The 16,659-nt window shown below is 43.2% G+C and overlaps 1 protein-coding gene across 1 annotated transcript in view; it reads left to right on the top strand.

Moving 5' to 3' along the window:
- LOC119402717 (N(G),N(G)-dimethylarginine dimethylaminohydrolase 1) overlaps positions 1 to 14,004 on the top strand; it is a 63,971-nt gene extending 49,967 nt beyond the window's left edge. The window contains exons 4-5 of the mRNA XM_037669816.2: positions 5,592 to 5,714; positions 8,625 to 14,004. Coding sequence (XP_037525744.1) covers positions 5,592 to 5,714; positions 8,625 to 8,741 — 240 coding nt within the window. The 3' untranslated portion in view covers positions 8,742 to 14,004. The remainder of the gene's footprint in view (positions 1 to 5,591; positions 5,715 to 8,624) is intronic.
- Positions 14,005 to 16,659: the final 2,655 nt, after the last annotated feature.

Raw genomic sequence — 16,659 nt, 5'->3', positions numbered from 1 at the left:
TATGTTCGTGCGTGCGTTTTATGTGTGCGTGTATATATACACATGCAAAATTGAAAAACTTCGGGGGGGGGGGGGGTTGAACCCCCCCTTGGCTACGCCCCTGCCGCAGACGTTGCGAGAACACGTGCAAGCGAGGAAACGTGCGGCTTCGGCGGTTGGCGGGTGTTCTCGACAGATCTCAGTACTGACGTGCGCGCCGCCCCGCGGCGGCATGAAATACCAGCACGCCTCCTTTCACGGCGCGGCCGAGACGATCTGCTGACACCTCTCCTTCTAGCCACCATAGTCCGGCTCCCACCGCGAACAATAGATGACGTCACTGCCACGTGACCTAATGCTATGACGTCTGCTTGCTGTGTGCCGCCACGAAGTGCCTAGTATGTCACGCGCTTGATGAAGTTCCTCCCTAGTGCCATTTTCACCTCGCCGCAGATATGGAGGTGCCATCGCGCAGTGTCATTGACGTGTCTCTATGCCGTGCCTAGGATTACAATGCCGCAAGAAAATCTACAAATATGCAGCTGTGTTCGTTCTTGATATTTTCCTGTTGCTCAGTGAAGGCCCTGTGCGCCCTTCGGGCGCGGAAAACTAATCATGGCTTCGCCCTCGCTTCGCGAGTGCGGCCATTTCGCTAACGCTCAATGGCCGGTTGGCAGGGTCTCCGTCACGCGCTACTGGCCGCTGTCGCGGCCACGCGCTGTTTAGCCCGCGCGCCTGCCCCTTCGAGGCAGGCGCCCGTCCGTGCCAGCGTCCGGGTGTGCCCGTGTCACTGGGGCGCACGTAACCCACGAGCCGCTTCGCGCTTCTCAGTCTGGTAACAGACTAATGCAACACCAAACAATACGCTGCTGAAAAAAAAAAAAAAAAGAAGACGAGACAGCAGCGAGGTTCGAACCAACGACCTCGCAGTTTCAAGCACGACACGTTAACCGTTGCGCCACTAGGGCCAATCGGCTCAGTAGGTTTAACCAAGGAGCTTTAAATTGGGTTTAACGGGCTGCATTTGTATTTGACGGCAAAGGCTGGGGACAAGGCCGAGGAATCGTCGGATCGTTCCCTAGCTACAGTAGTGCCTGTCTAGGGGCAGGGAATACCTCCCTAAGGTCACGTCATATCCGGTTTCGAGCCAAACCGGGGAGAGCCAGACTCCGGCGATACGCTTTTGTACTGAGTACTCAACTGACACAAAATTTCGCGGCTGAGATAGCCTGCGGGATCGATTCCCGTGAACATGCGTATATCATCTGCAAAATATCAACAGCAAATATAGCTTGAAAGGTATTTTAAATTAATTTTGAAGTTTGCGTGAGCCCTACTTCCCTCACGTGACCACGCTGCAACAAGTTATGATGACGTCATAGCCGCCATTTTTTTTTTGCAACATTCGCTCCAGCAGCCTACTTCTCCGCGGCTAGCCACCCTACCGCGGCTGCTCGCGAACCGCGCGGAAGTGCGTCACAGTTCTTTGTGTTCTGACGTGATCGAGCGCTGCGCCCGTTAGGTGGTGATAGTTGCACCCGGAGGCTTGTCGTTCTTGAAACCGAAACTGACACTGGTCGGTAATGAGGAGCCTGTAATTAATTATCTGTCACGCGCTGCAGCTAATGATGTGCCGTGTTATGACTAGTTATGACTAACAGGCCCCCAGCAACACATTGCAGTAAAAAAACGCGAGGCCAAAATGTTTGTGTCAGTACCCCTTTGAAGGGGCCCTCCAATACCAGGGGCGGCGCCACAATTTTTTTTACAGGGGGAGGGGGGCACCCACGACAAGCGAGTTCCTTCGGGGGGCAGCAAGGCTGGGAACTTATGCGTTGTGTTTTGAATATATTTGCTCTTGTGGGGGCAAAGGAGGGGCAGGCGGTAATTTTTTTCGGGGGGGGGGGGGGGCGCCAGCTGCCCCCGCGCCCCCCGCTGGTGCCATCCCTGTCCAACACTTTTCAAGACCTCATTGTTTTGCATTTTTTACTTGCGGGTTGCATAGACTGAAGGCTGAAGAGATTAGTGCAGCAAGAACGGCAGCGATAGGGGCACGCTGTCCGAAGTTATTCAGCCTAGAAAATTCAAAATACAATAAAATGGACGCCTACCCTCAACTTGACCTTCGCGGGGTCACCTGACTGCACTTCACTCGCCCTGTGACTTTTCATAGTGCCCCATTGAAATGAACTGAAAGCTCCTACGCACGGGAAGCTTACATGCCATTTTGCCGTTGCAACAGTAACAAACACTGTATAGCTTGAAGAGTGAACCACACGTGCAAAACGATGCAGCTCGCGAACGCCTCTTTCATGTTTTAATGAAGGAAGGGAATTTTTCGAGGGCTCGTTTTCTTTGTTTGACACAACCTTAATAAAAACCTGCAGATAATGAAGCCAAGGAAGGTGTAGGGAATGCTAATTGTACTGTTTTTAGTGTATTGTAATACTTGTGATATAGACGTGAAGAAAGTAAAGTGGACGAAAAGACAACTTGCCACTGGCAGGGACCGAACCTGCGACCTTCGGATTATGTGCCCGATTTTTTGTAGTTTTAGTGACCTTTCTTCTTGCAACGACGTCTATATCAACACATTTATACATTTTTTTTTCCTTCACTTTCTTCAAACAACGGCGCCTGGAGCGTCCCCCGCGCATTTCTTCCAGCACCGTGGTGTTCAACACATTCTTTGCCCGGCGCTTGAGTTTTCAAGCTGAAAAAGTCAAAGAGCGTTAGTCTATTCAGTGTTCAGTGAAAAAGCGTGCTAAAGAAAAACGAAACCCAATAATAATCCCTTTTTTGATGCAACACTGCGATCGCTTCTAACGTTACATTTATCCAATCACAGACCTGTGCTCTGCGTCGTCATTTCTGCCCTCAATAGTTCTGGTGAGTGCCACTATGCATTGATGCAGCCAGCACCGATGTAGGCGCTTCAGAAAAAGTGTTGGAGGGCCACATTAATGAAGCCTAAAGTCCCGTTTCAGTGACCTTAATGGAGCCCAGACGAGCACTTCTAGAAGCTTGGACAGGTGCAATTGAGACGCCTGTAATATTCCTCCACTGGGGTTAGAACATAGTCGGCTTTTGGGCTTTGAGCGCTACTGCGGGCTAAAAAACTGCCGTATTATTTTATTACTTCCTAGCTTTCATATCAATCTATTATTTAAGAGCAAACAGTGGGTACCAATGTGTTCACGATTTCAAATGTCTTAACATGACGTCACCTGATTAGTGACTATGGCGGCCGATGGTGCCGCATTGTCGTTTTAGGAGCGCAAGAAGGCTCGGATTTGAAACAGGCGTTATTAAATATAGACTGAATATTGCGCCGAAATATTTAGGAATCGGCATGCCCGATGCTTATGGAAGCAGTGAAAATTACAACTGGGTAGCTTCATTTTCTTTTCATGACCCCTTTAATGATGACCGAATAGCCCGGCAGTCCTACGCGACCATGGATGCCAGACACGTACACCAGCCGAAACTGAGGTGTTTCGACGATGGCGTAAGGGCGGGCGGGCGCTTGCTGCTGGTCACTTTATGTAAATTGGTCTGAAGGATTTCAGTGACGAAACAGCGGAAGTAGTTACACTGTATGTGCTAACATCCATCCTGTTCGATAACCTGCATCGTATTTGTCATATGAAAGCATCATTAAAATGTTATGAGTGAATAACCAATCGAAGCAAATTGCGTTTTTTTTTATCGATTAACCACGGTAATCAAAAAGAAGTTATATTTCCAGAAGATAGTGATGGCTCATCTTAAAGGGAAGCTGAAGCACTTTTTAAAGGGACTGACAAGTGGCCAGAACATGTGATTAGATCCTGGTAGAAATAAAATACCATGAAATATAGTGAGGGATTCCAGCATCCTTTTCACGTTGTGAGTAGGATTTATATTTTTCAAATCGTGTTTAAAAGTAACAAAAACCGGTATGTCGTGTAGCCTAGCGGAAGGGCCTTGAAGCTCGATTATGCAGTCGATCGCTTTGCTGTATGTAGTCACGTAGTCTGATGCTGTCATGTGCGCCATAATTAGTCCTGAAAATTGCAGTATGTATGCTATTATCCATTCCCGTTCTATTTTGTGCTGCCTACGAGGTGAAAGGAGTTGCACGGTGAGAAGCGGCACTGCCTTCGCGGTAGCCAGTGGAACATGTTGAGCCGCGGCGGATGCACGCGGAGTGCACACATGCTTGAACACAAACCGCTCTCGCGCTCACTGTTTGCAGCATGTGTTGTCACTTGTGTATACGACTTCATATTTGCCGCAGATATAAAAATTCTGATTACAAATATTTGACGGCATTTTTCACGTTAACATCCATAATTAGACACTCTCACCGGTAAGCTGTCCGATACGCTAAACAAAATAGGCACCTTAAAAATTTGTTGTCGGTCCCTTTAAAAAAAAAGAAAAAGACTTTGCAATGTGTAATCATAGTTTGATCCCTGCTGAATTCAAAAACCAATGTAAGGGTTCACAGAAGTGAACGCAAATAGCATTTCTTGGCAAATAGCATTTCTTGGCTGCAGCCGCAGGGCTTCTTGAGCTGCTGAGCGAAGGCGGTGACGTCATCTTCGATGTGCCACGTCATCGGCGCCATCAGCTCTGTTAAAGCGCGCGCAGCCGAAACTAGTCACGGAGGCCACAGTTGGAGATACAACAGTGCTGCGCGGCTCCACCAACACTACCGACTATGGCGTAGTTCTGGTTAGTTCGTTTCCACGCCCACACTTTCGGCGCGTTCGCGTGGGCGGAGCAAGACGAACTTTTCTTTCGCATATTTTAAAGCTCCTGCTGCCACAACAGCGAAAAAAATTACGCCATCGTCGACAATAATGTTGGTCCTTGTTAACAACAAAGTTTTACCGAATTCTCAAACCACTTCAGCTTCCCTTTAAGCAAATTATTTTGTATGAGTATAGATGCGAAATGAACCCATTGCAAAAGAATTCATTTGCCTGCACAGTGTCGGAAAGAATTGTGTGGTGCACAGGTGTTTCAGCTCCAAAAGCTGGAATAAGTGCTATTTGCAGTTTCTCATTATATCATGGCGGAGTCACCTGCTGCAAGGTGACTGCTTTCTCTGATGACACGCAGTGTGGTCATCATAGGCACCATTAACAGTTGATAACATGTTGGCGGCATAGTGTTAGCGTTTTTGGATGGAAATGGGAAGGAAAGTAACATACAGGAAGATAATATATTTGACCTCGTGGAAACTAATGGTAGCTTCGACAAATTGCATCGGTGCGCCCAGGTGCTAGGATGACTGGATGAAACGGCTCACCAGGGCATCCCGATGCACACCGGGGATTTGTTGAAGATGTCATAAATGAAACCACTGATGCGAAGCATAGAAGAAAACATAACATACAGGAACGTATTGAAAAGGTGCTACTGTATTGCATTCAAATAATTACAGGAGTATTGTTACATGGACTATTCATTATTGTACAAAATACAAGTGCTTCTTCATTGCATTTAAACACCATGAATGTCTAACATTAGTTCTTGCACAGATTTGCCAGTTCATCTTTTGATGTGTTATTCATACATTAAGACTGCAATTAGCTGACTGGTTTTTCTGCTTATTGCTGCAGCAAGTGGAGAGAGAGGCAACATTCCAGTATCAGACAGTGACTTTGCCTGAAGAGAGGGCAGCAGGCTGTTTATACATCAATGGGCGCTTGCTGCACAGGCATGAGTTTCCAGCTGCTAATCAGGTAAGCTGGTAGTTTCGTAATAGTCAGTGCATTATGTCTGTGATGTTTCATTGTTTGCGATATCTTACTGGATGAACTCTGTATTGTCAAAGGCAGTAGGTAGCACTTAGGTGCCTATTAATGGACTTTGACAGCCAGTCTGCCAAAGTGCACTATCCCTAACTGTTCTTTAACACATGTTGCAAGACAAATTACATTGGATTTCTCACTACACCAAGAAAGTATCAAGGTTTTAAAAAATGCACAAAGGGAGTTTTAATTTTTTTTCCCCTTCTTCTGTACTGAAGTTGTTAGTTATCTGATGCATCTGGCCAGGAATAAAACCAAGTGAAAAAGACAAGCTACAATGCAATCCGTAACTGTGTTGCATACGTCAGATGGTTTATAAAGTTGAAGGGATATTGCTGTAAAAGTTATTCTTTAATTTAGTTGAAGCATATGCAAGCTACTCTCACTCTCAGTGAAGCTTCCTCACTTCTAGAAGCAAATAAATGCAAACAACATTTTCTTCTATTTTTTTTTTTTTATTGGAGCAACCATTTGTCACCCATTTGTTGTTGGCACAATGCTGTTGATGACAACATTGCACCAACGAATGAGTGATAAATCATGACCCCACCTTGTCTCAGTTGATCATTTTTCATGCTGAAACAAAGGTGTGCACTGAAAAAGTAAGGCTGGTTCAATTATGTGGAGAAATTACACTGTTATGTAAAAATTTTGATGAAATCAAGCAATATTGGGGACCCCTATCTGACTGTCTGAGGCAGAAGTGATGCGATATTCTTTTGCATAATGTCTTCCATCAAATATTGAGTGAAATAAATGCTTAAATTAGGAGTAGAATCATATTGCTTGAGGGATATCCTTGTGTTCCTGTGCTTTTGGTAAATATTATTGCAATAGATACATCCTTTTCAGAAGATGTTCTGTTATACAATGTGCGTCTGAAAGTTTGGTGAATGGCCCCATACATTAAAAACTACGCTGGTTTGGATGAAGTGCCTGCGTATACGCATTGAGAGACATGTCAACGAGTGCCCCTTATCGTGCAAATCAGCAAAGTGAAACAGTGGTGCACGCTGCAACCAACAGAATCAGTTTGAGTATTCATGTCATTACAGAATGGAGCACAAAATGGAGCAACATGTAAACATGAAGTTTTGCTTCAAGTTAGGCAAATTGGTGCTGGAGGCTCACAGAATGTTATTGCAAGTGTACAGTGTTGAAGCAGTGAGTAAAGTGTGTTTCAGTAGTGTAAACGCTTTAGAGATAGAAAGGAAGGTGTCAAGGAGACGTTGCGGATATCCAACAATGCATTACGACAGTGCTTCGAGCAATTCCACAAGAAACATTTTATGACAGTTTCCAACAGCTTTACGACTGAGGTCAGAATTGTGTTGTAGCTAATGGCGATTACTGTGAAGGGCAATAAACGTATTTTAACGCGATAGTGTTAGAGAGCTCGTGTCGCAGAAATTCCGCCGTCGGCGTCGGCACCGTTGGTTGTGAGCGAAAAATCGAGAAAGAAGCAAATAAAATAAAGAATAAAATTTTCGGTCCCACTGAGGATCGAACCCGGGCCGTTCGCGTGGCAAGCAGGTGTCCTACCACAAAGCCACGATGGTACTTGGAGCTACTTCGGAAAAAAACACTACATAAATGTCATGTAGTGAGTCTCCTCAACGCATTTTGTTTGACAGGTGTCACGACGAAAACGAGCCCATTCGGCGATTTGTAGGCGCATTTGGGAGGCCATCAAACTACGTCGAAAAAGGCCGGTATAGCGCAGCCATCGCCGCTAAAAACACACACTAACTTTCAAACAGCTCTAAAAATGGACAACTATGTCCATCTAGCAGAAAACATATCAAGCCAACGCGGGCTTTCCAGAGGAGGCGTTGATCGAGCAAACAACAAACGCTAGATAATGTGCTGCTATCTGTTAGGCATTGTGAGACTCTTCATGGCCTCCGAGATGGCGAGCGCGCGGCGTATATCTTGGAGGCCATGCGACTCTTGCTTCAGATCAAAAACCTGTATGTACCACTCGAGGGCGCGCGCGTGTGTGTAACAATACACATTAATAAGCATGCACTTAGTGGTTGAAAGCGCACTAGGGGCCGGATTTCGCTATTGCGTTCAACTCTTAAAGGCGAAGCTTAAGGGTCCCCCAATTTTTGTTTGTAACTTTCGTTTCCTTTATTTTCTAAGAGCAATCACCAAACTTTTTAGGTGCACCTTGTATTTGTAAATTTATTATCATTACTGATTCCGTTATATACTTTTACTGCTTTCAAAAGATGGCTACTTAATCTTGCGCTACTGAAAATAATGTAAATATGCTAAAGTTACTTTTTTTTCTTGAAATGTTGCGTGCAGATATTTATCTCATTATTTATTTGGTGTGTCAAGCATAAATGGGCAGCATAAATGGATAATTTAATGGAATGTGATAGTTTAAACATGTGAGACTTGCTGTCTTCTACTTTGAAGCATGGTGGAAAATGTGCAATTCTCTGAGAACGCAAGTACAGCGCACCCATTGTATGAAAGGCCAAGTGAGAAAGGCAAAGTTTGTACACACCTGAGAGTAGTTCAGAGCTTACAAAGCCTTCAAGGCTATGTGCTTTCCTGTTTTTTTTGTGTGTGTAATAATAATTGCTGGGGTGTTACATGCCAAAACCATGATATGATTATGAGGCACGCTGCAATAGAGGACTACAGATTAATTTCAACCACCTGGGGTTCTTTAATGTGCAACAGAATCTAATTACACAGGTGTTCTTGTGTTTTGCCCCCATCAAAATGTGGCTACCGTGGCTGGGAATTAAACCCTGTTTGCTGAAACTGACTTATCACTGCTGTCACTGTTTGTTGAAATCAACTTATCCATTTTTTTTTGACCAGGAGTTTGCCCAGAAGATTGACTATGGACGTGTCACACTTTCGGTAATGGAGCTGAGTAAAGCCAGCACGGGCCTTCCCAGCCTGGCTCTTTTGGTGCGAAAGAGCAGGCACCATTGAAACCAGGACCACATCCAGCTTTTAAGCGTTTGCACCCCCCACCGTTCCATTTTGCCAACTCTGGTTAGGCACTGTTCAAACAAGTATTACGTGCAGGTCATGTGTTACCAGTGCACAAGATAAATGACAGCTTGATGTAGTGCAAAGAAAGAACACTTGTTCCTCCCAAAGCATTTTTTCAAGCTTTTTGTCAAAGTATCTGCGGTTTAACAATTGATTGGTACGTAGAGGACTCCTGCAGCCCAACTTTTTTTCACTTATATAGTAAGTGCGCACGTGCTTGTTGCTTAATGAGCATGACAGTGCTGCAGTGCTGATCTCTTAGTCCCATCCAGCTTTAGTTCTTGGTTGCAACTGTGGATTTTGCCTTTGACAACTCTTTCTAAAGCATCAATGCCTTTCTCGTATGTTGTGAGCAGCAAAGCACAAGTTATGTGTTTATAATGCTTTGTTTTTTCTTGCAATATTTGGTTACGCAGACATGACACTGGTGCTGCGTTGTTGAACATTTAGAACCATGTCTTTGGCGGGTTGTAAATGTTCTAACTCTGACGGTCACATGTAGAATGTTTTTCCTTCAGTGAGCATTATTTTTGTACTGCTTCATGCTCAACTGTGTGCATAGTGAAGACTATGTTAGCTAGAGCTAAAGATTGCTTATTATTTCTTGAGGCAAACTTCTTGATTTGTGATAGCGTGCCATCGGCTTTCATTATTGTTTGCAAAAATGTTTCATTGTTTTCAACAGACAGTAAGAGTAACAAAATTTAAAGTGTTCCTATAAATCCGAATGTAGGTACTAGCACCACACTAGAAAGGATTAGTCATACATTCTCATTAGCTTGTTTAGCCGTTTTCGTTCATTGCCATTGACGTTTTCTTCTTTCAGTCAATCTTAATTTCATCAGCTTTCAAGAACAAATAACATGGCACTTACCAAATGCCAGAGTGGATTTTCTGTGCCTTTCTTAAGTTTTTCACCCATTGTCCATTAATATCAGATGGCAGCAGATAGTGTCACACTGATTTAATGCTGATGTAGATTTCTGTTGTGTTGCATAGTGCGAGGAAGTTCTGCACCAAGTAGTATTCCCTTACTGAATGTGTGCCTTGGAAGCTATACGTCTGCTCATATATGTAATTATAATTCATTGTTGCATCATTACTACTCTCAGCAGCTTGTTTATACTAAGCACAAGGAGGTATCATCATAAAACTTTGCTAAAATTTTACTTTACAATAAGCATTACACTTCATTGTTAAAGGCTTTACATCTACGCACAAATGATGATGTCTGAAAAAAAGAAAGAAAGCTTTGGTATAGCACTGAACAGCTAGAGTTGTGAAATTGGGCAGAAAAAGATTGTGTGTACACTAGTTAAGAGGTTTCCTCTTGCTTATTCATTTCCATGTGAACAGTTATGAGATGTATGGTGTGACAACGGCTTTAGTAGACCTTGAAGGGGCCCTGTAACACTTTTTGAACTTGGGAAACGCTGCCAATCAGTAGTCGAGGCTCCTCTGAACGTGTGAGCCAAATATTATAGCACTGCATGTGGCAGGGAACTAACTGTTAAGTTTCAAAGGCAGCTAAAAATTGCTCACTCTTTTGTCAGTTAATTACGTCAATGAGGTGCCTGACTACGTCACTCAGGGATTGAAGGACACAGCTAATGGCTGATTTGAGAATTCTGGTGCTGCATAGTTACTGTGGCTGCCACGGGGTGCCACCACGTCGTGGCACCGCGCTCTATAGTGTGCTAGAATTATATGGTAGTGACAGTAGCGTGCTTGTGATGACACCGAAAGTGAGCCGGTGGGTTCGAATGAAAAGATGTAGCTTCTTGCCCCTTTGTCACCGCCCCCCCCCCTCCCCGTGTAGTTTTTATCGCGCTCGTCAGGACAAAAGGAGAGAAAAAGCGCTTTAAATTGTGCAACAAATCTCAGTAACTTTGCTTGTATTTGATGCATTCGAAAAACTTTTGTGGCGCTCTGTTTGTGGGGCAGTAAACTTCGCTAGTGAGATAGTTCAATAATTAGTACTTGGAGATGTGTTGCAGGGCCCCTTTAAAAAGGTGTGTTGATAATTGTGGCGGCACTGTTTTTATTTAGACATAGAGATGTATGGACTCTCGAGGCATGTTCTCTGAAGCTCTTGAGGTGGCTCTGTGGTGTGCAGCTTTTAAGATTTTGAACAACTGCTGTTGATGTATGGATGAAAGATGGAAAACTTTGCACATAACAAATAGCTGGAAGTCCCACTGCTTGCATAGGTGCACTGACTGTGTGTACCTGTAGTGAGCTAACTATAGTTTTGAATAACCTTGAGTAGATTGGGAGCACTCATAAAGGCTGAAATCGTGAAATGTTTCAAAGCTATGCGGATAATTTTTTTAGCCAGCCAGGAAGCATTCTTTAGAGCAATGAACACCAGTCAAGTGCATTAATTTCCAACTAAAATGATTGCCATGAGCTGTTTCTTTTTCCCAGAGTGTTCACCTTATTTTTGCAGTCACACTTTAAAATTTATGAAATGAGGATTGATACTATTTGGATGGCTGATATTTCTTGTGGCAACAGTGCAGTGTCTGAAATACGTATTCTAGCAACTCTCGAAATCTCTGCTAGCAGCAAACAACTAGAAGTAGCTCCTTTTTCCACGTAGCTGTCCAGATCCTCACTGTGCCAAAAATATGCTAATTTTATGTAGTTGCATTCTGTTGTGCCTATTGTGCCCAGTGCCTTGTAGAGCTGATGAGGAAGTAAAAACTAAACTGTGTTTTGGGCTGCCGTGCTGTTTAGGTGGTTAAAGCCTTGTGTATTCGTAATTACTGCATATTTAATGCCAAGAAAGCAGCACAATGTTTGCAAGATTGTGTACATTATGTTGCAATCTACTGAGTGCAGTCCTATCTTTGTAGCATGCACAAGTTCCTTCATTAGAGCCATCCCAGGCAAGGCCACTTTGACGCACTGATTATTATTTTTAAGCTTTCTTTTTATAACTCTTTTTACTTAGGCATCATCTGTACATGCAAAGTTGCGGGCAAATGACAGCTTGTCTGAGCTGGCCTTCTTTTGATTTTGTTACATAAGGGCCCCTGGTGTATGCATGGTGTGCATCAGGGGTTCATTACATCGAAACTGAAATGTACAATTCTTTCATTAAACAATGATAAATGGTGCATGGCCTTTGATGCAGCTAAGATTAAGAAAGCACAAAATATGTTATTCGGTTTGGGTTCATTACAGTACCAAACTTCAGCTGTAGTTGTATGGAGACTTGCGATAAAGGAGAATCATATATGTGCTGCACTATAAATGGTAGTAATGCTTGCTGAATGTTTCTCACTGTTTTTCTGTCACAGATAATTATTTGGCCACCTGAGCCATAATTTGTCACTGTTGTGGGAAAATATGGCATTACATATGGTCAGCAGAAGTAGGGCAGTCGTGTTTTCAGTGGTCATTATTACAGGTTCATATATTATCGTCTGGAGCAAAAATAAAACGCTGATGTACAATATTTTCGCATAAATATATTGAGGAAATATATATACATCAGCGGACAGTATTGTACTTTAAACACATCTATGTTCTTATGCTGCATAAGCCAGACATTAATTAGAAACAATTACTGCACATGAAACAGTAGAGTCAAGAGCAGAGTCAAAGACAATTTTATCTTTGCCTTAAGCACTGTGAGTCCACTGCACAGCAGTGTACAGTTTCAAAGGTCTGAACTAACTAACGATTTATAAAAGTATTATGAAAGAAAAAAATGTCAGAGGGGAGAGCAAAGTGTCATAAAGGGCTGTTGAGAAATTTTGTAGTTTTCAAGTTATTTTAAACATGTTCTGCTATGGTTCTTGCAAGGTGATTTTCTTGAAGTTAGTAGTTGATATTTGCTGTGTCAACATAGTTACTGTATTGGTGTATCGCTTGGTTCATTTTTGCTGTAGTTGCCACACATACATTCCAACCATTCTTTTTTGTAAATCACTCTGTGTTTGTTTCCCTATTCAAGGAAAGGTTGTGGATAGTAATGTTCCTTGCTTTATTGTGATCATAAATCTGAGCCCTATGATATTTATGGTTCTGTGGTCCAGCTAGTCAGAGGTCTTGCTGACACTGAAATACTAGCATTGTCAAGCAGTGCTTTCTTGGAGCTGTTTTTCATGTTACTTCTAGTGTGTCACTACAGTAGTTGTTGTGTTCTTGTTACTATGTTATGCACTTTCACTGGTCCAAATGCACATCCTTTTTTTTTTCTTTTTTGTTGACAGAATGCCGTGTGTTCATAGGATTTACAGTTGTATTTCCTAATTGTAGCAGCTTTTTCTGCACAAGGCCTTCTACCAACTGTCAACTGTCTACTACAACACAGAGCTTTTCTTACATCAGCATCAAAAGTAGAGAATCTGAGAGCATTCACTTAAATGCCACTATAGGCACAGTGACAGAAAACAGCCTACATCACTGAAGATTCCAAAACAGTACAGTGCATATGTGATATAAACATGACTGCTGTGCAAGTTGTAGCACAGTGTTCTGCAAACACTGTTTGTCACTTGTTTACATTCTGATAACTTCTCATACAGCTATATGGTGCATGATTGCTAGCAAAAAACAAACAGAAGGACAAAAAACATAGACAAACGACAGGAGCACTGTTTTTACTGTTAACACTCTCATTCTTGATTTTCTAAGCAGTTCATGGACAAGAAAATAAAACATATGACTGCTTAAGTAAGAAAAAACACTCTCTGTGCAGCTATACAGTTCACACCACTCCGAAAATAACCTTAAAATTTCATTCTCTCTAAATCGGCCTGACCAAGTTGCATCACAACATCACTTTGAAACAGGGTCCACTTTACTAAGTCCTAGTATCCTCATGATTTCTTTTTACATTTAAGGCTTATTCACTTTGTGTATTCACTATCTGCCCACGAATTTGTGTGTGCAGCTTGTTTGTTATGTGGATTATATTATTGTGATGTCTGGTAACAGTCCAAATTGAATGTATGCGCCACTTGCCGTTGATGCTCTAATGTGCCTGTAATGCAGCTTTTGTTTCCTGGGCATAGGTCTTGTAAAGAAAATATATCACTTGCACTCGTTTTCATCGTATTGTTCTGATGTAAGCAGTGGTAGCAGCTTCTAAAATAAATGTTATTTTCAGTACAAATGGTTGAGCATAAATCATCTTGGAGGCTGACATTGTTGCCTGTGTCACAAACAAATGGAAAGCACAATAAAAATCATCACAGTGATGTCACTGCAAAGTGTGCTTTAGATTACACATTGGATGACTGGCCAGACTTGGCTAAAGAAGTGCCTGAAGGCTCTGCATAGCTTTCTTTGAATTGGGACAGATGGAGAAAGTGTGGTGACACGTATGATGTCTAGTAATTTCTAACTCCAAGTGTGTGCGTGTGTGTGTATCAGACTTGCATGTAATCCATTACATGTAATCGATCACATGTAATCAATTACATTCTTTTGTATTTTTTTAATTGACCAATTACTTTTTGACTTGATAAAAGCCACTGTAATTCGGTTACTAATTTTGTTCTGTAATCACGTACATGCAACCGTTACTTTATTCGCATGACAGGCTTGTGACAGGAGATCTCGCTTTTTATCATTTGTATTCGGCACGAACAACCGTAGCATACCTGCAGCCAGGAGCAAGGCAGCCTGATGAATGCACATGTTTTGACAGGCAAACCTGAGCACTTTGTATTTGTTTTACCATCTTAAGAACAGGTTTTGTGCCTGTATTGCCAGCACAACATTTGGCATCTCACAATGGTTTTGCTTTTCTGTTTTTTTTTTTATAGCTCCTAGCCTTTGTTCTACCCATTCACTGTCTGTGCCCTGGCATTTGTGACATTAGTGAAAGCTCGTTGCGTAATGGAAGGACATGGTGTGGAGACTATGTATGCATGCAGCCCATGACACGACATAATCACGCCTGCACATTTTAGACGAAGCTGCTATGAGATGCTACATAACTGCAACTGCACTTAGGCCTCTTACAAGCGCCTCGTGCATATGGTTGAGGTTTATATTCATACATTAAACAACTGTGCAAGTAGCATAAAGTTAAAGGGACCCTGAAACAGTGTTGACAATTTTGTATAAACGCACTGAGCCGGTAAATCAATCCTAAGAATCATTTGCAGACCGATTCAAAGGGACACTAAAGGCAAATATTAAGTCGACACTGATTGTTGAAATAGCATTCCAGAAACCTCGTAGTGCTTGTTTCATGCCAAGGAAATGCTTATTTTGAAAGAAAATCACGTTTTAGTGGTCCGCGCGGCGTTAGCGCACTTCACATCACCTGCCCGAAACGGACCTTCTGACGTAGCAGTTGCCGTGCCCAAGGTTGCCCGCCTTTACTGCCCGGCCGCCGACGCTATGGTTTCTTGCGCAACAGCGGCCATTATCCTTGCCAAGACACAACCACGGGCCACTCCGAAACTGTATAGTTCACTGTACGGAGCTTAGTTGGCCAGCAGCAGCAGTAGAGTAGCAACAGTGCGAAAATAGCGAGAGCCAAGCACAGCTCGGCAAAAACAGAACTTTTGAACCACTCGCGCCGTTCCGCATTATAATGCCAAGAGGTTCTTTTTTCCATGGTTCGAACAGAAACGAACAAGCAGCATTTTGTTGTCTTGATACACGGAAGGTTCTTTTTTTTATCGCAACTAGTTTGATTACTAGTGTTTAATTATACTCGGGACTCTTGACGTCATCAGGATCATTTCCAAAATGTCCCACTCGTGGAGCACATCGTGTCCTATATCGACCTTAATTTCTCGATTATTAGAAGACTGCTGTTGTTAATATTGACGTTTTAGATGTTCTCACAAATTCACCTTTCACTTTGATATAAATTATTTGCCTTTATTGTCCCTTTAAGCTCTCTGCCTCAACTGTGTAATTTATTACAATACTTTAAACATGCGAATCGCTACTGATTGTAGCGGCTCAGCCGAATGAGTTTTCAACTTCCCGCGTCCTTTCTATGTAGCATTGTTCCATGTTACATAGCAATGGTGATAACCTGATTGGATATGTCCAGTGTATGTCACTGAACCTCCGGTGGATAGCAAGGGTCGTCTGCCTCTGTTTCAACGTGCTCCGTATTGACTTGAGCTGTGCGACAAACATTATCTCGAGCTTTCTTTTCTCGGACATCATGAATTGGCCTAGCTGAGTTTTGTGCTGCAAATCTAGCGATTGGCGACTTGTAAAGCTGTGACATTGTGTAAGGCTTGTAAGGCATCTGGTGAGCGAAGTCCCTTCAGCTTGTCACTGCAGTGAGCGTCATGCTTTCGCTATCTGATCAATGCCAGGATCCACGCATCTGCGGCTGTAACTTCACCCCTGAAGACACAACCACATTGCCATCTTATCAGTGATTGTTCTCAAATACTTTTTGTTTGTCCGCATGCCTTTGCAAATTGTTGCTGTACAGGAGAATTAAATAAGAATGGCTGGTAGTGTGGCAGCACCTGGCGGAGCATACCTCAACCACTCCGCGCGCTTTGTCTCTGTTGCCCAACAGGGCGTTGCCAGGTGCACTCGACGGAGCTCAACCCATAGAGTCCGCTGCCATTGCCAGCGATAGCTGGGTGTTCAATGAGTTGAGGGGGCAGGGCAATGGTGAGGAGGGCATGTGTGTGTGTGTGTGTGTGTGTGTGTGTGTGTGTGTGTGTGTGTGTGTGTGTGTGTGTGTGTGTATATATAGCTGTCTTGGTACACGGTGCATCGCTTAATTTGTGGTGTGAATGATTTCCTGTAGCCTAAACGCTGACAAAATTTCAAAAACCGTTTCAGGGTCCCTTTAAGAGACTCTGCTCTTCGGTGCAAAGTCCCAGGTACTGTGCGTGGCACTACGAAA

The sequence above is a fragment of the Rhipicephalus sanguineus genome, chromosome 1, assembly GCF_013339695.2.
Source record: "Rhipicephalus sanguineus isolate Rsan-2018 chromosome 1, BIME_Rsan_1.4, whole genome shotgun sequence".
Lineage (NCBI taxonomy): Eukaryota > Metazoa > Arthropoda > Arachnida > Ixodida > Ixodidae > Rhipicephalus > Rhipicephalus sanguineus.
The sequence above is the reverse complement of the archived record's forward strand: the minus strand, read 5'-3'. Positions and strand labels throughout refer to the sequence as shown.